Source organism: Perna viridis, chromosome 12 (genome assembly GCF_037379345.1).
Source record: "Perna viridis isolate PV_CMFRI_1.1 ecotype Kerala chromosome 12, ASM3737934v1, whole genome shotgun sequence".
NCBI lineage: Eukaryota > Metazoa > Mollusca > Bivalvia > Mytilida > Mytilidae > Perna > Perna viridis.
In genome coordinates, this window is record NC_142456.1 from 25,043,088 (window position 1) to 25,067,410 (window position 24,323).

At 34.1% G+C, this 24,323-nt stretch overlaps 2 protein-coding genes across 6 annotated transcripts in view; one reads left to right on the forward strand and one right to left on the reverse strand.

The window, feature by feature from the left end:
* The window catches only part of LOC148601795 (uncharacterized), a 28,357-nt gene extending 16,913 nt beyond the window's left edge, over positions 1-11,444 (forward strand). For all 3 annotated transcript variants that reach the window (XM_088556802.1, XM_088556800.1, XM_088556799.1), the window contains exons 7-9: positions 1,723-1,810; positions 6,180-6,280; positions 8,902-11,444. In XM_088556802.1, coding sequence (XP_088412928.1) covers positions 1,723-1,810; positions 6,180-6,280; positions 8,902-8,982 — 270 coding nt within the window. In that variant the 3' untranslated portion in view covers positions 8,983-11,444. The remainder of the gene's footprint in view (positions 1-1,722; positions 1,811-6,179; positions 6,281-8,901) is intronic.
* Positions 484-24,007, reverse strand: LOC148601796 (solute carrier family 23 member 2-like). 3 transcript variants are annotated; one of them, XM_088556796.1, is made up of 7 exons: positions 23,834-24,006; positions 21,970-22,126; positions 20,869-21,122; positions 20,137-20,410; positions 19,314-19,409; positions 13,391-16,841; positions 484-722 (listed from the first exon to the last, which is right to left on the reverse strand). In XM_088556796.1, exons 1-6 carry the CDS (start codon positions 23,903-23,905, stop codon positions 16,633-16,635), a joined length of 1,062 nt encoding a protein of 353 aa, XP_088412922.1. In that variant the 5' UTR covers positions 23,906-24,006; the 3' UTR covers positions 484-722; positions 13,391-16,632. The 3 variants fall into 3 exon arrangements, with proteins under 3 accessions (XP_088412922.1, XP_088412923.1, XP_088412924.1); XM_088556797.1 differs by lacking the exon at positions 484-722 and adding an exon at positions 11,303-11,870; XM_088556798.1 differs by lacking the exon at positions 484-722 and adding an exon at positions 17,425-18,355 and having other exon boundaries at positions 16,707-16,841; positions 23,834-24,007.
* Positions 24,008-24,323: the final 316 nt, after the last annotated feature.

The window sequence follows — 24,323 nt, forward strand, 5'->3', positions numbered from 1 at the left end:
CATAAAGTGAATGTTGTCCGTGCGAGACCCGACAGGGTAATCAAGGACGTTAAAACCCCCTCACTCACTCATGAAGTGAATCTTGGACCATAAACCTTAAATTACATGTATATTTCATTTCAAGTTTAAAGGCGGATCCTCAGGTACTCCTGACAGGCCCTTATCCTTATGCTCGAACATCCAAATGTTTGGTTTACATGTATTACATGTGTATTGAAACACTAGAGAGTACTTCACTCCCTTAGGCTTGTCAGCGCCCCACTTTTCGGAAATTCAGGACCATGTGCATTGAGTTGTATATTCTAAAGCCAAATTAGCTTTTGGTGTTAAAAGCCATTTGGAATTATGAAATAGCTACTGTTCGTGTTTTTTTTTCATTTGAAGAATACATGTAGAAAAGTCTAATTGTGCAATTCTAAATCGAATTTTCAGTTGGTTTCACATGTCTTTTAATATGAAGCTATTTTTAGTACGACTGTAATGGGATCTAGAATATGTTTTATTACTATCATTTATCTGCTACATGTATATATGGCCATAGTGCATTGAGCGGAAAGCATTACCAAGCAAAAAGGAATGCCCACAAAATTTCGTCTCATAAAAGAGACGGAGCGTCAGCGACGTCCTGTATATGTGAACTGGTTGTCTGTTGTCTTACACTTTACTGCACTTTGCGTACCATCTATGAACGAAAAATCAGTTTTGCTGTATATGTAGACACGCTGAAACAAGAAAATGGCTCCTAAATTGTTTTGTCGGAAGTGTTGTATTTCAGAAACGATTTTTGTAGTAATGAAGATATTGTTTGAAATTTTAACGCCGTTGCACAATGTGTGTTAAGGAAATCTCGAATATTTTTTGGTTGAAACATGAGCAATGTTATGATATACGTTTGTAGCGATGCATTATCAATAATGTCAGTTATTATTATATAAGTACACATAGCTTCGTCTCCTTCATGGGCAAAGCCTAAAATCATATCACAATACAGATGTAGAGTTTGCGGACCGTAGACTATTGATGTTGGATTTTGGTCTCTTTTTATAACTTTCAAAAGGTTTTTATATAAAATTTTGACTAACTAATTTCGTTTATTTAATATGCAGATGATCAGTTGGCATTTTTAAGTTAGCATAAATGATGATGCTTAGCCATACCTAAACCATACTCTGTATATACATTGTAACGCTCGATATCTATATGTTTATAAGGAATGACTTATTTATTTTTGGTCTATGAAGAAATAACCTCAATCACGTGGTGCATACTTTATAAACTGCGTAGCAGGTTATTTTCAAGTGTGCTTCACGGGCTTTGAGGTTATTTCAGAAAGACCGAAAATAACAGTTATTCCTTATAATTTCATTTTAGTATCAAAATTTAACAGTAAACCATCGAAAAAGGTTGATGACGTCACAATCACATATCTTAATTTGGTCTAAGAGATGATCGACACTTTTTTTATCAGAAAGCGTGTTACTTCTGAAATTAAGTTAAACATAATCATTCGTAATGTAATCAACAAAATTTCATGTAAAAACAATATTAAATAAACATCTACTGATGTGGATGACAAACTATGAAAAAAATACTTCATTTCATAAGGTGAGAGATCCAATACTTTCTGACAATACGATATTTTATTATTTTTCCAGACTTTTTTTGTACTTATTTTGTGTGTCAATATCATGTTTATCATGACCGTATATTTTGTTACTGTAGGTAATGGGGACTTGTATTATCCTAGGGAAGAAGCTGAAAGAACTCAGTAACAATTTATACAAAATGTATTCCAAACCCAAGAAGTTCGGTAAGTACTACAATAGCCTCAATATCGGTGCTGGTTAACCATCTAAATAAAGTGATCTGTAAGGCTCAACGTATCACAACCCCTCCCCCCCCCCCAGTAGTGTTAGTCTCATAGTAGCATAAGATAAAATGGACTAATGTGTTAGGTTCCCACTGTCTGTCATTCAGCGACATTCAGTTACCAAGTTGATTTCCTGTTAAGAGTTGGTGTGTTATGTCGACTTGATTTTTCAGGACGTAGGGGTCGCAACATCAGGCAAGACAGACTCTGTATCAATAATTTAGGTATAGTTTTTCCTGGCCTGCGGAATCGTTAAAGACAGTTTTCTACTTAATTCTAGTTGGATTGTACGTTGTATCATTATCGGAATTTCATTAATATTGGTCATTTCTATTTTTTGTGCACGCCTAGCAATACCATATTATACCTTATAGCAAGAAATTATCGCTTTTGCAAGGTTCGGGGAATCGCGAAAATAAAAACTCGACAAGTTTAAGGCCAGTTTATAACTCCTGCAAACGCTATATATGGAGGCTAAAAATAAAGACTGCGAAAATTTTATACGCCTGTTTTCATAGAGCAAATCGCGAAATTTGTCAACCGGGAAAACTACCACTATACGGTAAAAGTGGGAATATCTAGTGATGGGGGTGTCCATCGGTCATTCCGTCCGTAACAAATATTTCTGTCACATGTGCGGATTTCTTGGCTTCTAATGGAGGGAATGATTGGATTTTTTTCCGTATATGGCTTAAGCACGAGGAACTGTACCATGTCATATCTCAGCCGTCTAGATTATCTACTTCCTGTTTTCCGAACGCCTTGGAATTTTTACATGTTAGGTATTGGGGGAAATTTCCGTCGCTGATTTCTCAACACCCGTTAGAAGGAATGATTAGATATTATGTATATGGTCCCCCTTTCCAGCTGTCTTGGTCGTCTACTTCCTATTTTCCAACCAACCCATAATTTTTACATCTGTGGTATTAGGAAATTTTCGGTCGCAGATTTCTCCCCAATTGGAAGGAATGATTAGATATTAGGTATAAGGTCCCCCCACCCTTTTCAGCTTTCTTGGTCGTCTACTTCCTGTTTTCCAACCGACTCATAATTTTTACATGTGCGGTATTAGGAAATTTTCTGTTGTAGATTTCTCAACACCCATTGGAAGGAATGATTAGATGTTTGGTGATACAGTGATTAGATGGGCTTTTAATATATTTCTATGACAGATTACAGCTTTATTTAAAAAAAAAAAATATTTTAAGTTTCTGTTATTAACAAGAAACCATGGAGCAACTGAGGACATTCTCTCAAATACTTTAAAGAATACATGTTCTTAGCACTTTGATTATAAAAAGAATGAATTTTTTATCAGTGATACGTAAAACAGACAATTACCCAACTAGGGTGAAAAAATATCAGAATTTCATTGACTCTATTAATACCCCAATTTTTTTTCTTTACCTAGCCTACATTTATTAATAAGTATTTTGTGTATATGGTCATTTTTGGGGGAGTGGGGGTTTAAATTTATTGAGCATTTCTCTCCGTTTTTGTAGTCTTCTATCTGTCCTTGCATACGACCACAATGTTACATTGTGTTCATTGTTTTATATCATATTTACATCATTTATATCATTTACATAATAAGTACAAGAATCAGGGCTGAATGTATAATTAGCATGTATTAGAACTAGACTAAGTGTTCTGGGTAATAAATTAGTATATGTGTATGTACTAGTACTAGGATAATTAATTGGAAGGAGTGAATAACTAAAATATGACCACGAGTGCCGAAGAACGCCTAGATTTAACGAGTCTGCGGAACTTGTTCCGCGCACGAGTTAAATCTTATTGCGATCTTGGTATAAGTGATCATATTTTTGTTATTCACGATAACCAATTGATTATTCTATTAATATATAGATTTCCTCAATTATTCGTTGCTATTTTCAACATAAATTTCAAATTTTGTGAACGGCGGATTGATTTCAAAGTTGTGACGGGAGAAAGTCCGAGAGTGAAATTACTGAATTTATTTCACAGTGTGAATTATCGAAATTTATTTCACTGGGAACATTCGATAAAAAGCTGTTATCTTTATAATAATTAGTATGCACTAGTAGTAGTGTCCTGGGTAATTAATTAGAAAGTACTGACACAAATGCACAAGTATATTGAGTGATCATTTATAAATGGGTCATTCTTGTGTGAATTTGTTTATTTGTTGTTAAGTTAAGATGATAGTAACCTTTATATAGAAAAGGGTCGCCACCTACATGTAAATACTATTATCTCATTTGACCATAGAATGTGTACTATATGTGGGTTGTTTTCCATTTTACGGTTCGTTCCGCTTGAACCTTAGATTTGTGTTTCATTATTGGCTGGTACTCAGTGGTTCGCCTCAGTCGACGAACCAGACAGACCGGAAGTAGAATTAAAAAAAGTTGGTTTGCACCGGTCAATTGAAAACAACCTAAGTCAGGTGTAGAAGATGAATTTCATTTTTTTTGTAGAGTGTATTTAGAAACAGTCCATGCAAAGCTTACTTAACTGATAAAGTCCCTAGTTTTCATTCTTTGTCCAACTTAAATGGGCTTAGCTTTACCCTCCTCAGTAATGATTTTGACATCATCATGGAGATTTGTGTTCAACGTTTATTTTTTGTTTGAAATAAAATTGTATAAAAATGCCAATCCCGATTAGGCTTAATTATTATATTTGTTTTTAATACTTATTCCTCTTCATCCATGTTTACATGTATATAAAGTCTACGATTTAATGATATACCTTTATAACTTAATTATAGAGATAATACGTTTCTCATGGGATAAAAAATTGTCATCATGTAGACCAAATTTTGTAATGCGACAATGACGTCATCAATCTTTTTTAATGATATACCCGTCGATTTTTCGGTCTATTTACAACACCCTCGATACCCTTGATGCACACTTGAAAATAACTTGCTATGCAGATTATTCAGTGTGCACAACTTCTTCATAGACGGAAAAATATAACGGTCATTCCTTTATTTAGCCTGTTTATTTTATGTATCGTTCTGATGTCAATGATTTGGTTGGATTTTACATCAATGAATAATTTGAATTTATCAGTGTCTTTGCACATATTCTAGGGCTTAAAGAGTTCTTTCATTTATTTTATTGGTGGTTGCGAAAAGTCTCCAAAATCATGAGAGAACTACAAAATTTACACAAATTATTCAAGTTATGCCACTATTATAATTTAATATTCATAATTCACACGTATCCGGGTCATTTATTATCTACGTTCCACTGCAGAAAGTAAACAAGTATTTAAATAATGCAGTTATTCAACTAAGATCCAGGATTGATTGAAATGTTCTTAATAATTCCGGAAAGTTGTCAGAGAATTAATTGGTATGTCATCGTTTTCTTTGGTCAAACGTTAAGGTTTTTGTATCAGTTTGAAACGAAAATGTCCTGGCTCCCTGAATTGGCGGGACAGTTTTTTTTTTTTTTTTTTTGGTTTGTCCATCTCTGAGATAATTGCTCCTAAGATTTTTCAACACCCTGTCCACTTTGTATACATTGCATCATTGAACGGTTGGGATTGATTTTTGGAGGACTTATTTAAAAAAAAATAGGGACTGAAAGGAGACCAGATGTCCGGGTAAGATTTGAGTAAAATTATATGGTTATCTTTAAAATAGCACCACCAGTTGCCGTACAACCAATCAAATGAAAAAAATAGACCTATCAATTGTTCCTTTCAGTCGTTGCATGTAGGATCGAACAAAACTCCATTGTACTTTCTGTTTAGATGACCTTTCTGATCAGCCAATCAGATTTTAACTGTGAAAAGGTCATTCGACCAGGAAGTAAAATTGAGCGTTGTTAAATGCTATATGCTGTGACCGAATGGAACAATGGGTACATCTAATTTTTGTTAGATTGTTTATTTTTTTTTTGAGTTTTGAATAGTTATTGTTCTTTATATCTAGTGACATCTTGCTTATTGTTCCGCGCCACCTGGTGGATATAACTATTTTGATTAGCATGTGATTACAAGTCCGGCAAAATTTCCTAAAACAAATTAGTGTAGTAGAAATGGCCATGAAATTTCAACTGAGAAAAGGTTTTGTTTGATTCAAAGCTCATTGACCGATATTGTTTCAAAAGTGTAATAAAAAAAGTACTCAGAAATAAGTTTCTTTTGTCTGGTGCATACTTGTTCTTAAACTGTTCAGAAATTGACCTCTGACTGTTGTAGTATCAAGCTGCGCTGTGTGAATCCTTTAATTTCAAAATATTCGCAAAGGATGAATGAACCGTCTTAAGCATAAATACCATTTGACCTTATTCTTTCTTTTAACTTGTAGGAGAGTCAGTATCAAAAGACGTGATCTGTACTGCCAGTATGATACAGAAGGGAGGCATGTCTGGCCTCTATCTGAGGTTTCTTGCAGTAAATACTTCAAAGGTAGATATCATTTCTATTTATATGCTGAAATAAGTGGAAGAGGGGGCTTATGCTCGATCTGGATCGGTTCCTCTCTTTGGCAAGTTAACGGAAATTCTTGATCCGTAGGGTATCAATTTTCGTGGTATACGTGGTTTTGGAAAACGACGAAATTTGGTTCCCAACGAAATAGAAATTTCTCATTTAATTGTATGATAGAGTAGTCAAATCAACCATTTCAAGAATCTACGAACTGGTGTTTTCCCTAAACCACGAAAATTAGTATCCGCGAATAAAAATTCTATCACAGTATATGAAGGCTTACTCACGTGAAAATAAAAAGCATGAGCTAAATGAAGGGTAAAACAAAATTACCGAATTGATCAAATATAGGCAGTTGTCAAAAGTAAGATCCGTATAACAAATGGCAATATAAGGAAAAAAACCGGAAAGTTAGAAACTACCGCTACGGTCCTGACTTGGTACAGGCTTTTTAATATGAAAGATGGGTAAAACTCACAGAAACAGGAGGGTTATTTGAATATCAGAAACAAGATTGTATTTTTTAAATAACATGAAACGACCATCGCATACATGTATTTAACGAATAAGGCCTCGTCTAGTAGAACAGAAGTATGTTTTACCGAGACACCTCCAAATCTTTCCTGTTTATATACATTTGTACGAGTCGATCTGCATATAAATAATGGGATCAAGTCCATGTTCATACGTGCACGTCCATGACGTCATTATCACTGTATAACAGTTGTCTGCAGAATAAAAATATCTAATGTTCTATGAACTATATGGTTTGTTAGTTTTGCACTTATAATTACGAGAAAACCACATGATTAATTATAACTGAAAATGTCTATTGCTTGAATAAATTTCATGTAAACATTTTGTACTTGTACATGTAAATATGAGAAGATCATACTTTTCTTGTAAACTTTTTGTACTTGTACATGTAAATATGAGAAGATCATACGGTAATGTCACAACTTATGTCACTTTTAACAGTTTCTAGCCAATCAAAAGGAGGCCTATTTTAGAACGAAAAACTCAATTACATGCACTGTATAACAGCATTTCATGGAATTTAACTAATATGTAACACCAATAAAAACATAGGAATGCCTGTGATATTGTTCCTTAATATTCTATACCCAATTGGAAGTACTCGGCCATTTCCGCTACACTAAAAAATAACCTCGGATGCAGTAAGGAGAATATATTCTTGAAAAAATTGCCGGAATTGAAGTCATACGCGACTCAAAGTAATTGTATTCACAAGGTGGCACTAAAAATTTGGTTAGATATCACTAGAAATAAAGAATCACAACTCCGTCAAGAATGTTGGTGCGAAGCGTGGAGCTAGGAAAAAAGTAATGCTAATACTTTCAACCACTAAAAGTATAATTTTAGAATCGGATCGGTCAAATTCCAGACAGATTCTTCTGCGTAGTGCCTCCAAAGTTTTCCATTTGTGTAACTAGAAATGCTGAGGAGTTCCGATTGATTCTATACCACAATGGTCAGACATCAGTTGATTTTTGAACTTGAAAACTTGAACATTTCAAAATTTAGGGGACAAAACATGCATTTTCCTGATATCAAGATAATAACTTTACTATTAGTGAATGAATCGATCTTTTTAAAATTGAACATGTATTAAACAAGGTGCCATATATATTTAAAATCAAAGACTGAAGTCTTCAAAGTTGCTAATCGTCAGATATTTACTGTCACTGATTTTGGCGTACTTTAAACATCCGAAATGGTACAAATACGATCTGCTGTGAAATCGGGGGACTTCTGCAAAAATCTTGGTTTCATTTTATCTTCTAATGTAAACTTCCCGTTCTAATACAAACAAAAACACGCATAGACATGTGTTTGATTAGTTTTTAAAAAGGTACGTTGTAGCGCTCTTTGGGTCGCTTATGATATTGACAGGGAACCAGTTTATGAATCAGATTAAGCAGCTGGCAATGAATATTCATAAATATCGGGGCGTGCTAATGCATATGACCTATAAAGTCTGGTCACAGTGCCTGAATCGGAAATTGGGTAATGTTCAAAGCTAACTGATCATTTCATGTAAACTTCCCGTTCTCATTCAAGCAAGAAACACATAGAAAACACGTGTATACTATTTAAAATGTACATTTTTATCTTGTATGCATCTAGAACTATAATGCTGTGGCGGTGAAAACGGCGAAGATCTGCTGGATTATGTGGCGTATAACTACACATTAATGCAGATCATATGCGAATATCAAATACAGAAAGTATTAGTGACTTATAAAAAACTGGGTTTGATTTTTAGGGTTATTCCTTAAATTAAGCCAGACAAATAAAGGCCACAAAGGGGCCAGAAACAAGTATTTTTATTCTGATTTCGCCACAAATGGCCAGCTGGTGGTTAAACGATTATAAAACGGAGTTTCCGTGGTTTGTTTCATTTCTGATACGACTAGTTTCTTCACATTTTTTATAGACGCAGCTTATGTGTTGCACGAAATGTTGGTCATGTGTTTATCACTTTTTTACCATTTGCAATGGTCTAAAGAGCTTTGAAACATGTCATGATAGAGTCTAGGTTTTATTTGTTCTAATATTTATATTTTGTGTTATTGTAGGCCTACACAGTTATAAAAGAGATTGTGAATCCACTTATACCAACATTAGGATCAGATCCATTCCAGAACAAATATGGCTGAAGAAACTGTTCATTAAGTTTCTATAACATTTAGTAGTATTATTCCGGTAGTACATCGACAATCGTTATGGCCAGCAAATTATATAATCGATGAAGTACGCGTAATTACTTGAATCCAAGATGAATTCTTCCATAACTTTTGAAAGGACGACCTAAAATCTGTATGCATGATTGGATTTACCTAATCTTCAGACTGATATTACCATTTTATGGAAAACGACCGAATTTAGCTAGTTCTTGTAAATATAATAAGCTTGTACTAAACCATGTACTTTTTAAAACCTGTTTAAATCTTTAACTGATATACCCACCTTCAGTTGCGTCACTTCTAATCTCTCTTCAATCCTGTCAGGATTCGATGTCATAGAACAGTTCTAAACTGTCAGAAACTGTTCTGACCCGCGACACACCTTGTCAGGGTCTGTCAGGGCTTTGAACAAGCTCTGTCATAATCTGTCATGGGTCCTGATACCCTCCTGTCAGGAACTGTTCTAGGTAGAACAGATACGTAGATTAGAAGAGTTCCTGACAGGTTCTGACAGTCATTAGCTCGAGAATACTTCTCTGACTGAATTTCATACAGTATATATACATGATTCAGAAAAAAGGCGTAGCACCCGAATCCCTATTCGTACGACGGGAAGGAAGCCTTGTTATATTTTCATTTTTTTTTTTCATTTTTTACACGACTTTTATGTATGGCGTGCAGTACCAACAAAAATATTTCCTGCCGTACCTGCTACGTATCTCATTTTAAAGAATTTGTACTGAATTCTTTTAGTTGCAGATCTAGACACCGGTATGATACAGAGTACCTATATATATTGACAATTTTAAACAGACCATACAAAAGTTTTAGACCTTTATGGAACTTTAAAGTTTTCACACTCATACACATTGAAAGAATATGACTTTTTTGAAGAATTTTGACTGATGTACATATACGTTTTTGAAAAATGTTGACTGAAATATATAAGTCGGAATCACCCACATGGTAGTAATATTGAAAAAAAATAGCATTTAAGTTATTTATTTTAGACCCTCATGGAAATTAAAAGGTGCTCGCACTCATACATTTTGCAAGAATATCACATTTTTAAAGAATTTTGACTCAAATTATAATATGTCACAGCCACTACATGTATATGATAGTTATATTTAAAAATTTAGCATTTTAGTCACTAATTTCAGACCGTCATGGAAATTAAAATTGCTCGCACTCACACATTTTGCCAGAATATGACATCTTTGACGAATTTTGACAGAAATATATGTGTCACAACCACCCACATGATATTTATATTATAAAAAACAAGCATTTTAGCCAATAGTTTTAGACCGTTATGAACAATAAAACTTCTCACACTCATACATTTTGCAGAATTTGTAGAATTTTTACTAAAATACAGGTGTCACAGTCACTAATATGAAACTAACATTTTTAATTTCTACATTTTCTACACACAAGACCATGTATGTAAGTTGGAAGTGTTCATACTCGTATTCGTAGCTAAAATGGCATTTGAAGAATTTTGACCGAAATATTTAGGTATTAGTCACACATTTAATGCTAAAATTGTCAATTTTAACTTTTTTTAGAATGATTTGTGACCCTTATTTTATTACGAGCAGTTTCACTCAAATTGTACTTTGTCAATCTTGGACTTCGTGAGAATTACCAAACATCTGAAAGTTCTCGGTTACCACTTTTACACTTATATTAGAACAGAAACATAGACCTTTAATTTTATAATTAAATAATATTAAAATATCACAGGTGTATGACAGAATGTAAAACATTATACATGTAAACAATGATAATTTTTGAACGATGGGTGACTGGATCGTGATCGACCAAAATTGCATGAACAACGTTCGAGTGATTGTGGATGATGACCACGACGAGCTTTATATATATACATGTACACTGTAACTGGAAATTCAATGTAAATTTTGAAATCAAGATTTATTTTCCTAATCGGATTTGCTAATTTACATTTGTCACACACTTTCGTTTATTAATCGCGGACTTCCTGTTCTAAATTACGTCACACAGAATAGAAAACTTTGTGTCAGGAATGTCCAGGGGTATGATAGTTTAGAACAGCTTTTCGTATTTTCTTTGTCACGAACCAGGACAGTTTCTGTCAGGATCTGTCAGGGAATAGGGCAAAATGTGTCCTAACCCAGGACGGCCTCTGTCAGATCCTGTCAGGATTTGTCAGGATTTCTGTTATATCTACTATCGTAGAACAGAAATCCTGACAGATTCTGACAGAATTTAAGAGAGGTTAGAAGTGATTGCAACTATAAATATTATGTTCTTGTATATTTTTGATAAGACGAATTTTTATTTTGTTTTACAAATTTTATTGCAAACATTTGAAATGATTCAGTTTGTCCTAATTTTTCTCATTGTACGATTTTGACTTGCATCAATAAATACCTTGACAATAACATTAACACATACTACAGCTGATCAATGAATAAGTTTTGTTCCATAGCTAAGAGTGGCGGATCCACATATTTGCATAAGGATAAACCCGAGGGATTCCGAATTTCCGAAAAATGTGAAAAAATAACATTATGTATTGACACAATAATGCTCAAAATGTCTGATTATTCATAAACGTGTACTACCGTCTTGATGTACGTTATAGCACATTAATTGAACAAAAATATGACGATTTAAAAAAATATATAATTTCATAAGGAGGAGTTGATGTACCGTCTGGCTAAGTACACTTGATCTACAATTCAATTGTTATTTCCAATCAACAGATCAAACCACGTTTAGATTAAATTTTTTGTTTATATGGCGTATTGACAAACATTGCTTATGCAATACTGGTTGGTGCTCGCCGGTCCATAAGTTTCTAGTATCTCTACCTGAAAAAATATTTATTATTCCAAAACGCACAACCGTATTTTAGTACTGCCCGAATAAAAGAATCATACGGTTTCTCCTCAATCAATCTATCCTAAATAAAGCTTAATACAGCAAAATCCCTTGTTTCCAAGAATATTATAACTTTCATTTTACAAGAAAAATGTATTTATGAGCTAGTTCTATTTCTCAAATTCAGTAGGGTAAATTGATTACAAACGAACGACAGTTGGAATATCACAAAACACAAAAACAGTACAGCAGGCAACGAATGAGACAAGCAGCACCATGGATTACAAATTAAACCATTCAAAAGCAAGCAGCAAACACTTAAAGAAAAAAATTAGCGCACTCACGTGTGCCAGAGTGTTCAGTAGTTTTGGTCTCATCTTTTGATTAGAAGAGGTCATTGGTGCTACTTAGAACATGATCCAAAACTAACGATTACACTAGGGAAATGGGCACACACTTGGAAGCACATGGAATAAACAAAACACGTACAAAAAAACGAAGGTAAATGAACAAAGCGTATTCCACTGAAAACACTAAGAGCATGGCACAGGTTGAGTCAGCGTCCTCTGTTCTATAAACACCCATCAATTTGCTCATAAAATGTTCACTGAGGGGTAGACGGTAAAACAATTGGTTTCCATGGTGCAGATTGACACACCATAACGAGATACGACTTCATGATGACCATATAACTTTTGTAGGGATGACTTTAATCCTGTTGCAACAAACATTTAACCGTCTTAAAGATGCCTAATTGTGAGTAGTCAAGCTCGGTTAAAAATGTAGGAGACGTTTCGGCATGCTCGGGCATGACGTATGAGGTATGATACGAACTGCCATACGTAGGTGCTAAAGGAAGTTGCCACAGATGAAAGGAAATCTAACGGAAATCTAACGATGCGGATTGCGTTTGTCATATAGTTAGACCATAAGTTTTTCCTTCCAATTGATCCCTAAAATAAGTCAAGATATAAGGCTGAGCTTATAGTATTTTGTAGTGTCCATTATTCCGGTTTCGTTTCGGCAGATGCGATGTATAAGATCCCCGTATCTATTACTGTTTATAGACAAAACGTCATCTACGTAGCCACAACTTGGATCAAAAGATTTTGCTAAACGATGTTCCTTCTTTTTGATAAGATCAGCTATATAAACAGACTCATTGGAGTTAAAGAACGGATCAGCAAGAATTGGAGCATAATTTTGTTGAATTCCGAACGTTCGTTGAAAAATACACCAACCACATTGGACAAGTATGTTGTCAATCAAGCACTGCAGCATTTTTACTACGTATTTGTATCTAGGCGTTATATCTGTTATAGAGTATACAGTGTGTAAAATGCTTTAAATCAAGGAAACCCTTGTCACTTTTTGTCGATCTGATAAAGTAAAAAAAGAAATCTCTTACTCTCTATACGTTTCCACGGAAAAAGTCTCAAAACAAGAAATTAAATTTCGTTTAGACTTCATTTTATCACGTGATGATAGGTAAACTAAAAGCTTGACTTACTTGGCCTAATTCATTTTCTCCGTGAAGAGGTTTTGGCCTAGGATAAGTCCTCTCTATCTTTCTTAAGTCCTGGGATGATTTTGCTGCCTCTGTCCACGTCCTAAACCCCAAACTCTTTCCACAGTTCTTCGACAGGTTTCCTCTGCCTACCTTTTTTTGTTGCCTCTAGTGTCCATATCAGGGCAATTCTTTGATGTATGTTTTTGTCCATCCTCAGAACATGGCGTTGCCATTTCCATCTACGAATATTTTGTTTAAGGCTGACGGTGTTAGCTTTTGCCAATGCAGGCAGGTTTTTATTTGGAATTTTTGCGGTAGTGGGTTTTAAATACACTCCTCAGACTTTAGTGGTGGAAAGTGTCTAATACTTTATCATTGCCTTTTGTCATCTGCCACGCTTTACAGCCGTATAAGAGGATGGGTATTGCGCAGATTTTGAAGAATTTATCTTGTTTTTTTCTGTTTATTTGGCCGCTGCTACACGAAGAAGGCCGTTCTTATTTATATTAAGTTCAAGTACCAGCTTTTTAAATATCCGTTGCGGTTGTAAAAGGTCTGATCTATATGTACATCGCTAAAGCGCTCTTTCCACTTTCCATCTCAATACAATGTCCTCTTTTTGTGTTCAGATTTCCCCACGTTTGTCTTGCATCTACTTGCATCTCTTTGGTTTTTCATTTTTTTTCATTGCATAGTAATTTAGTAATATTCATCCATATACTTCTTTCATACCCCCATTATTAGCAAATTTGTATTCCTCATTTGACGTCATGATGTATTGTTTCAAGATGTTCTGACTTTGTTTCCAATACTTTGTACATTTGATCAATCGTTTCCAGCTCGCTTGACAATATCAAAGTTTTACGAAAGCTCTATTGACTGATGGCATTAACATGCTTACATTACAAAATGCTTTCCATGTTTTAAGGAACAAGGTTACAAGAAGTAACCTATCATCAGCAGCATTTGATATTGATCCAGTTCCTTTCGAACAACTTTTTGTTATTCATTCATTCTTTCTTTATTTTTGTCCTTCGCTTCTAAAAGCGAAGCATTTAGTTCATGCGATATACACGTCAATTTGGATAACTTAGACTATGTACTTGCAATCAGAAGCTGCGAATTTATATCATTGCTTTTTATTGGTCCATTGCTGAACGCTGTCGGGACAGAATCCATTTAACGATTCCAATCTCCGATTCACAAAAAAAATCAAACAAATATTAAATGTGTATGTCAGTCACTCATAAAAAGGTTAGAATGTGTACATTAAAAAAAGTCAAACTTCCCAAACTATTTGAAATGTCACATTTGATGGGATAAATATGCTTAAGCAGACGACTTCAATATTTCAGACTTTTTATATCTTGTACAATTACATTGATCATGTGGCCCAGAAAAGATTTCAGTTTGATAAATGATCATGTACTGATTGAAATGCATTCATATTAAAAAAAACAGTGTTTATTGCAAAATCGACTCAATTCGTAAATTGTATGACGAACGATCTATGTATAGAAATACACACAGTTTTGTCTTGCTTCGGTTAGCTGACTGTGTGTTGACCAATGGCAAGTGTGGAATGCCGGTTCTTCCAGGCCTAAGCAGTATTTATATCCACATCAATCGAATTGTTGAACTTTTGTATGTCGTCTAAAACAGTCTTTTAAAAGAAGTTTGCACACAGAAATGTCAAAAGATTTTTTTTAAACCGAGTTGTGAGAACATTTTTTTCGATATAAAATATACGCGTCAAATAAATAAGGATTTCCGAACGACACTAGTGTACCAAATAAATATAAGACACAGCGAAGCAATTTGTAGCTTTTCAGAAAATAATATTTGTTGATTATTGGTTATCGATTTCGGTATTTGATGAGTTTAACCATTTCTTTGTCACTTTTGATTTGCCTTTGACCGAACTAATCCTTGATTTTCTCTTCTAAATTGGCTTGGTCAAATCTTCCGGCGATTCTATTATGCGGACGAAGTATTTTTGTATTTTTGGAAGAAATATATATATACCGCGCGTCCCTATTCCCTACTTGCGGAGCTCGGGATGCAGCCAAATTTTATCTTGTTTTTGCAGAGTTACCTCCCGTAAGATCAGGTATATAATTTCGAAGTCTCTCTAATCGATGTTCGGATTCGGGTGCAGAAAAAAGAGGTAACTTGAATGAAAATGGAATCCCCAGCAGACAAACACAACGGTGTTTCTAAAACTTACAGGGTGTTTCATTATTTTGGTAGGTTACATAAGGATGATTTTCATTTGTATCCCGGATAAAGAAAATTTATGGCAGGGTCAGTAGAACGAGAAATTCCCTTTTGACTTTCGAGATTTTCTAAAGTATCGTCGATATCGGATGGAAAACCTTACGTGTTACGAATAGACACCTGCTCCAAAGGGAGATAAATGTTGACAAAATGTTGGTCCGCAAGACGGGAATAGAAGCTGTTATGTCTTCCTCGGAAGTTCACAAACTCTTGGATGAATCCCAGACCGCCAATATGGACCCGAGTTATAATGTAATATTTCAATGATTCCTCTTGTCTCTTATTGATGAATCAGTTAAGAAAGATCTTCACATAGAATTTTCATAAATCCAATCTAAGTAGCATATGCCTATATTCGTGCATGTTGATTGGTTTGTTTACATTTTTCGACCTTGGTGATGACAGTTTTTTTTTGTGTGTGTGTCGTAGATTTCCTCTTTCGTCTACCCTGGACTTGACTTTTTATGAGCAACCCGGCGGTTGTTTCTAGAAAAGCAGAGGACTCTTACGCCACCGGTGGACCTGGTCCCAGATTTAGTGGAGTTGCTCATTTACTTTTGTTACTTTGTATGTATTATATTGGTTATTTTATCGTCCATGTTGTGTTTGTCTGTTTTCCGTGCCTGGTCTTTTTCCCTAGGTTACATTCTTTGATCTCCACTTGAATCTTGGTTCCACTGATTACTCTCTTACAGCACTGTAAATTCAATGTACATAAATATCGTAAACAAACATGGCTACCCCATCACTTCGACAAAAGACAGAGCCGATTATTGGCGTTGAACGGTATTTATTTGCTTTATTCCACTCATCTTAGATATTGCAAGGAGTAGCAAATATTTTTTGTCGAATATTAAAATTTGTTTTGTTAGTGAATGGTCCGAATATACACACCGATAAATTTTGGAATAACAATTTTTAATCCTATACAATATTTTGTATAATAAAACACAGATATCTAAAATTCAACTTTTCTTTGCACAGAACGTACATGATTTTGAAATATTATAATTTGGAAAGATTGGAATATACTTAGTAAATTTTAGCTTGTTGACTTTAGCTGACCAGCTCTGAATCTCGTAGATTTCGTATCCTTCATCGTAATTGATCCCGGATACTGTTTTTTCTTCGGCAACTGTACCCCAAGTTAACATTCCACGCTCATGCAAGTTGCCTGTCAAACGAATGAAAAATATCATTAAACAAAAATGTAATTAATCGTTCTTTAATTTTTCCATTAACTATTTCACCATGATGTTCCACGATTTAAATTAGTAAAAATTTGAACATTATCAAATCATTTGCTTGAATAAAAAAAGTGAAAAGCAATGATCATACTTTATGTAGATACGACTACGAACATTACGGCGAAAAGGACGATTGCAAGAGATTGAGTATATCACAACATTATGGCGAAGAGGACGATTGCAAGAGATTGAGTATATCAGAACATTATGGCGGAGAGGACGATTGCAAGAGATCGAGTATATCAGAAATTAATTCGTTAATAAAGGAGTATTCATCACACACCTCGTAATTTATATCACTAATCCCTCCTTCCTGTGCGTTTAACAGAATTTGCTACATTTGTACTTTAAATGTTAAGGATGGATAAAAAGATAATTGAAGTAAGCTTTGTTGTGACAAGATTCCAATACTCCGAGTTGTCCTGTTTGGGATATGTTATCAACGAAAATTATCCAAAGTTCACATATAAAAAATTAAATTTTGCTAAATCGAACCTCTTTTTAGCTCACCTGCCCAAGGCCATATGAGCTATTGCCATCACTTGGCGTCCCTCGTCGTCGTTAACAATTATACAAAACTCTTCTCCTCTGAAACTACTTGACTGATTAGAACCAAATTTGGTATAAATATTCCTTTAGCTAAATTCTGACAGGGTAAAAGTGTTCAGCATATGATAAGATCTATCTCTGGTCAATTTTTGGTTTTAATCCGTTAAGCCATGTTGGAGGTATTGCCCTTTTTCAACGATTTGTGCTTTTTTTCATACTATTTCTTTCTTCGTCTCTGACACTACTTAACCAATTGAAACCAAACTTGGTATGAATGTTTCTTGGGATATCCTGTATAGAATTGATGTGAGGATGTTTGATTCGTTGAAAAACATGGCCGCCGTAACTAAAAATAGAACATTGGGGTCAGACAGTAGATTTTTGAATATATCTCCAAAACCATTAGGTTTAGGTTAATTATGACATGGGTAAAAGTGTTCAGCATGATGAGTTCTATCTCTGGTAAAGTTTTGGTTTATTCCCTTAAACCATGTTGGAGTTATTGTCCTTTTTCAACGATTTTTTTGCTTTTGTTAATGTTAATTCTTTCAAAAATCTTCTCCTCTGACACTACTTGACCAATTGAAACCAAACTTAGTATGAATGTTTCTTGGAATATCTTGCATTTTAACTGATGTGAGGATTTTTGATTCGTCGAAAACATGGCCGCCATTACTTAAAATAGAACATAGGGGTCAGACAATTGTTTTTCGCATATATCTCAAAACCGTTATGTTTAGCCAAACTCTTTAAATTGCTGAAATAATCCTTATTATACGGCATTCAAAAGTCTGCAGGAATCAAAGTTGTCAGGCGACTCCTTGTAAGAATTATTGCACTTGAAAGATGAAAAATATTGTTTGTTTTACAGTTTCAGCCAATATCTTGAAACCTATAATAGATAGAAAGAAACTTTCAATTGCTGAAATGATCCTTATGATAAGGCCTACCAAAGTCTTCTTGAGTCAAAATTGTTGGACATCTCCTTGTTAAATTTATTACCCTTGAAAGACAAATTTTAACCAGGTGAACAATTCAGGCTCCTGGGAGACTCTTGTTTACTTTAGGTTTTCGGTTTTACTAACATTCCAAATAAATTTTAATTGGTGTAAAAGAACTTTCAAAAGTGTCTGGTTTAGACAGGGTTTTGTATCATTCACGGTATTGTTTATGCTATTGTTTAAATGATAAAATTGTACAAAAATGCCACTCTTTTTATGTGTCTTATATTGTCTGTATACGTGTATCTGTGCATTTAATCCTAAATATTGTTTTGTCATTGTTCCTGTGGACCCATAAAATACCTTTAAATTTTAAAATTCACATTAATTTGTAGAGTAAAATTTTATTTCCAATAGAATATTTTAATTAGGTACATTAACTCATTAAGTAGCAGTATCTGTAAAAATTAGGCAAATGGTGATCATTCATATAAAAAATTCACCATATTTACTTTCATTTCTGATTCAGAGAGAGTTACATACCTTTTAAATTGTGATAGTTTTTGCATTCGGTTGCTTCAGATAATGTATGAAATTGGCACTTTGTAACAACTATCGTCCTTGATAGGATTTGGTTTTGGTCAATTATAGTGGGAGATAAATGTACCGTTTTCCAAAACAATCAAACAAACTAAAAACATGTGTAAATTGATAGGACCATATAATTTATTTACAACAAAAATTACATCCACCAAAAGGTGTGTCAGAATTTTACATTTTATGTACACAGGTACTTAAGTAAGGAGTCGTTACTATGTTTGACGACATAAACTGTTATTTCTTGGTTTGTATCGTCTGCATTATTTTGCATATACGAATTTGACATTACAGACAACATGGCTCACATACCTGGGACAGTGTTATCTAGAAAACAGGAAGTAAATCCTCCAACAAGAGACGGATTTGACAACACTACTGAAATGAAACTGTCAAGACCTTCGGATCCTGAAATATAGTGGGTAATATTTATTTTTGCAACTTGTGCACATCAAAGATTATTATTCAAGCATTGACATGGATGCAATGTGAATGGTCCCCTGTTTTTTTTTAAGATAATTGCCGAGGAACGTTTCAAAAAGTTCCTGCAAATCATTGCTGAATGTTTTTTTTTTATATAACAGCGAATACTCCCGAAAATATTGTGTTTTTACGGTTTTTCCCATGTATGATATTTCGAAAGAGTAATCAAGGGAACCAAGGTTATAGTGGTAATCAAGAGAATGTAATCCAGGGACAAAGACTAGACATGGAAAACAGACACACACAACAAAGTACATAAAGTAACTAAAATTATACATACAAAGTAACAAAAGTAAATGAGCAACTCGAACTCCACTAAAAATTGGGAGCATGGACCTGGTGCACCGGTAGGGTAAGCGTCCTCTGCTTTTCTAGAAACACCCGCCGAGTTGCTCATAAAAAGTAAAGTCCGGGGTAGACAAACAAGGAAAGGTAAACTATGACCCTTTGAATAAATCAGTTTTCATGGTGCAAATGGATACACCATAACGATCCACGAGTTCATGATGATGACCATAAAACTTCTGTAGTGATGACTTCAATCTTGTAGCAACATAACCCTGTTCCAGAAGCCTATTTGTTAGACTTCTAGCGCGATACCAAAAGTCTGTGTAGTTTCGGAATTGATTAAGTATTTGATTACAAAGTTTACCTGTGTCTATTGACGCCGAATTCTTAGCAGCCCAGAATGGTAGCATTAATCCCAATAGGGTTGAAACACCCATGATAGCTAAGTTACGTGTTGAATTCATATCAATGTACTGTAGGTTTGACATCACTAATCCTATGAACATCCCAAATCCCATTATCTGGGCACCACCAAGAACTGGGTATGGTATAGTTACACACATGGCGGCAAGTTTGCCGATAATAGCAAACGTAATAAGTAAACAAGAGAAAAGAATGTACACAAACCTACTAGCGACCTAGAAAAGAAGAAGAGAAGCCATAATATTAAAAAAATATATACGATAATGTTATTCTGTCAAGTTTCTGTCACAGAACAGAGGTATAGGAGTATTTCTTCATACTAATAAACTCGTACCGAGTTAATGTTCCTGATTAATTTAACAAAACAGTTTTTGTTTTGTCAGTTATTGAATTCTGATTAATAGTAAATATTATTCGTGGATTAAAAACGGTATTGGTTGAGTTCTAGTTCAAAGAAGACATTGCATTTTGTGCAGTTATTTAAATTGATAAAAAGGAATACCAGCTACCAGAAATTTATGTTCAAGGATACTGCTGACATGAAACGTATTTAAGCCACAATTTTAACATACATGATATAATTAACGTTGCGTTTTACGCCAATAATCAAGGAAACTATCTTTTTATTTCACAAATCTAATTTGATAATAAGACTTATATGTCCCTCTGTCACCTTCGTTAATCCAATAGTCCCAATATGTATACCGTAGGTTGACGTGCCGTGTCCCGCTCCGAAGAGCCCAGAAATCATAGTAAGGCAGCCTTCCACCAATATACCTCTATTAATAGCATTGACAGGAGGTGGAGGTACTCTGGTAATTTTTGCACATGCGTGATAATCAGCAATGGAGTCTGTTATCGAGTATAGGGTTGCCGTTAAGAATCCCATGAAAAGTCCACCAGAAAAGTCAATAGAGCCAAACTGTCCTAAATTACCAAGAACAGGAGCTATATTAGACATCACATTTGGAGATACTTTTTGTTAATTTTTTAATCGAATATTTCACCGTACTGCATCTATCTCTTAAAAATATTACTTTAAACGTTGTAACATCAGTGACAACATAAATGTGCATTCTAAGATAATATCAAAGATCATGTTTAGTCCTATAATTCTAGATCTTAAACATATATTTCTGTATTTGGTCATTAAACTTCCATTACTTTATAATACAATGAACCCTGAACAATCCGAAAAAAAATGTCTAAATCACACACATTGTAAGGAGAAACAACTCTTGAAATCAGTGATATTATATTCCATTTCACCAGTCTATCAAGCTTTCATTTGTAACAGAATAAAATCAATCCGAGTTACTTGAATGCTTACATGAGATTGATGTAAAATGTTGAATACAAACGATCCAGTGATTTTTAAGAGTTGCGTCCCTTACCCTAGGTCTTATTCCTTAAGTCACCATCCATGAAATTAAATGTGCAAATGACTTTTGATTCTTGGGCAACCGTAAGTCTGTCTTAACCGAACCAGAAGTGATTTGATTTAGACAGGTTTCATTTGTATTACATATACATTTTTAACAATAGACGGCACATTTACATCAAAGCAAACGAAAGTAAGATCAAATTCCATTGATTTATGTCTGTGATAAATAAAAGTGAAATATAACATTACTAAACTGGCAACATCAGATGTGCTTAGATGAAGCAAGTATATTTGGCATTTCCTAAATCAATAAATCATCAAGATTAATTCAAAAATTATTACAACATGTACGAACCTAAATTCCCCAAGATCGAATGATCGCGTCCTTACCTGGATATGGAATATAAAACCATGGAGTATTACGGATGACGTCAGTTTTGACGTCCGTCCTTGCCATGTATTGGGGACTGTCCGGGTTGTTTGGTAGTATTTCTGTAACTGTAAATATGGCTGAAACTCCCCATCCAAGAATAGTAGATATTAATATCTACAAAAATGAAAACCATGATGTCAACGAAATTTTCTGTGCACATATTTTTTATTTGTGTTGTTCATGTTTTTTTTTTTATCCTAATCGTTTTTTTGGAAATTTTTGCAATTACTTTAAGACATGTCTACGAAAGTTGAAAATTAAAACGGCAGAGATATATCTACAGATATAATATTTTAAAGAATTTTACTTGTATACCTTCTATATCTGCCGGTAGGAAATTATATGGCCTGCCTCGTTTTCAAATAAAGAATGTGACGTCATAATATAAAAATGTTTTATCATTTTTTTCTTTTTTTCATGAGAATAATCAAGAGTACATGACATTTGGAAAGTAAAATATAGCAAATAGTTCATGGTCATACTTCGGATCAAATGGCAATATTTGGACCTGTTGATCGTCCCAAAATATTCAATATATATTCAATATAATTTACCAGGGATATTTACCGGTCCATATATTGCCATATGACCCTCAAAATCATAATATATTTACTAAATAATCATTGACTGAAGAATCCAAGATGAAGTTTTTGGAATGATATATTTTAGTTCATGGGCTGGAAGGGGTCATCATGCAACCCCCCTCCCCCCCCCCCAACACACACACATCAACTCAATGGTGATTTTCAGATGCTTTTATACCTTATATTGCCGAATCAATATGTCGCCAAAGAATAATCTCGAGTTCTTTTTTCAGTAAAAGCCTATATTTACATGTATACCTAACTGGGTCAAGAAGCAATATTTTTCTGACTCAATTATTCGAGCGTCTAAGTCTCCCTGTGATAGCTTGTGTAAAGAAACTAATACATATATATGTATCATCATATAGCCAATTGTCTCAGCTTTACAATGGTACCAGTAAAATTGCGGTAACACTTGGGGTTTTTCGGAGTAAAATGACAAATATATACCCTTATATCAACGGAATATCGCTTTAATTTGACATATGTTTCAATGTCAAAACTTCTAGAGTATTTATGCTTCAGTATAAAATGGCTCAAATGATATTTTCTGTTTAATATTATCACAATCAATAATTTTGGGATTCGTTCTATTGAAGACTTGTGGCGATTTTCAGAATGTATGCTTGTTTAAACTACGGTATTTTGAAAAAAAAATGACGATATCGTGTGTTAAAGAAGAAATTCGAAAATTCGGAAATTCCCCTCTTTACGATTTTATAGTGATTGTAACCCCAAAGAAGAAATTCTATGCACATGAATTGATTAGATATATTTGGTTCATCATTATCTTAATTAAGAATTCCTAAAATAGGAGTTTTAAAATGTTGGTATGCTGTGAAAGAGTAATCAAGGGAACCAAGGTTACAGCGGTAATCAAAAGAATGCAATAGCTTGGCGAAACGTGACTATCAAAAAACATATACTAGTTACCGTAGAATTTAGTTTTCCTTGAATTGTTTTCGGAGGAAACAATAAACTGGGTCTTTTTAGGTACAATGAAACTTTTCTAAACCGAAATCCGTTCGGACTTTAAAGTTGTTCGGTTTAGAAAGTAGTTAGGTTCACCCAGGTTAAAATACGTTAAAATTGATACAAAGATACTTCAAGTAGTATCTGGTTTAGACAGTTTCTCGGATTATACAGGGTTCAGTTTAGAGAGGTTTCACTGTAGAAATCTTATCTGCTTTGCATGTCACTGAAAGTGATTAAGTGTTGTTATCAAAAAACTACTCACGGAAAACTCTTGTGGAAATGGGTACCTAATGATATGCCACCTTTTGGTACAGGTCCATATTGGAATTGGCATTTTCCATCCATCAAGATATACGGACAAAATTAAGGAAGTAATGCCAGTCCTAAAACATAACAATGCTGAATACTTGTTTATATTTTAAAATCCAGTATTTATAGTAAGCAATGCGGAACGTATACATTACATTCACGCATCGAAACATTTAATTCACATTCCTTTTAACATTTGAAGAAACTACTTTTAGTCATAGAACTACTATGAAATTCCCTCACCTATATATATACTTTATTCTGGCAAACCTGTGTTGTACAACTTATTATTTTACACACTAACATATTTTCATGATTGTTGAGGAAAGCATATTAAATAGATAATGACATAATAGAGAGAATCCAGCTTAAGATCTACAATCCTAATATACTGTCACAGCTTGATTGTTTTTTTTTTAAATCATAATAGCTCTGGATTTTAT

Coding starts and splice junctions, on each gene's coding strand:
- LOC148601796 (XM_088556796.1), bottom strand. CDS start 23,905: ATGCCAATTCCAATATGGACCTGTACCAAAAGGTGGCATATCATTAGG. Junction 22,127..23,833: donor CATTTCCACAAGAGTTTTCC/GTGAGTAGTTTT, acceptor TCATTTTTGTAG/ATATTAATATCTACTATTCT. Junction 20,411..20,868: donor GGACTATTGGATTAACGAAG/GTGACAGAGGGA, acceptor CTTCTTTTCTAG/GTCGCTAGTAGGTTTGTGTA.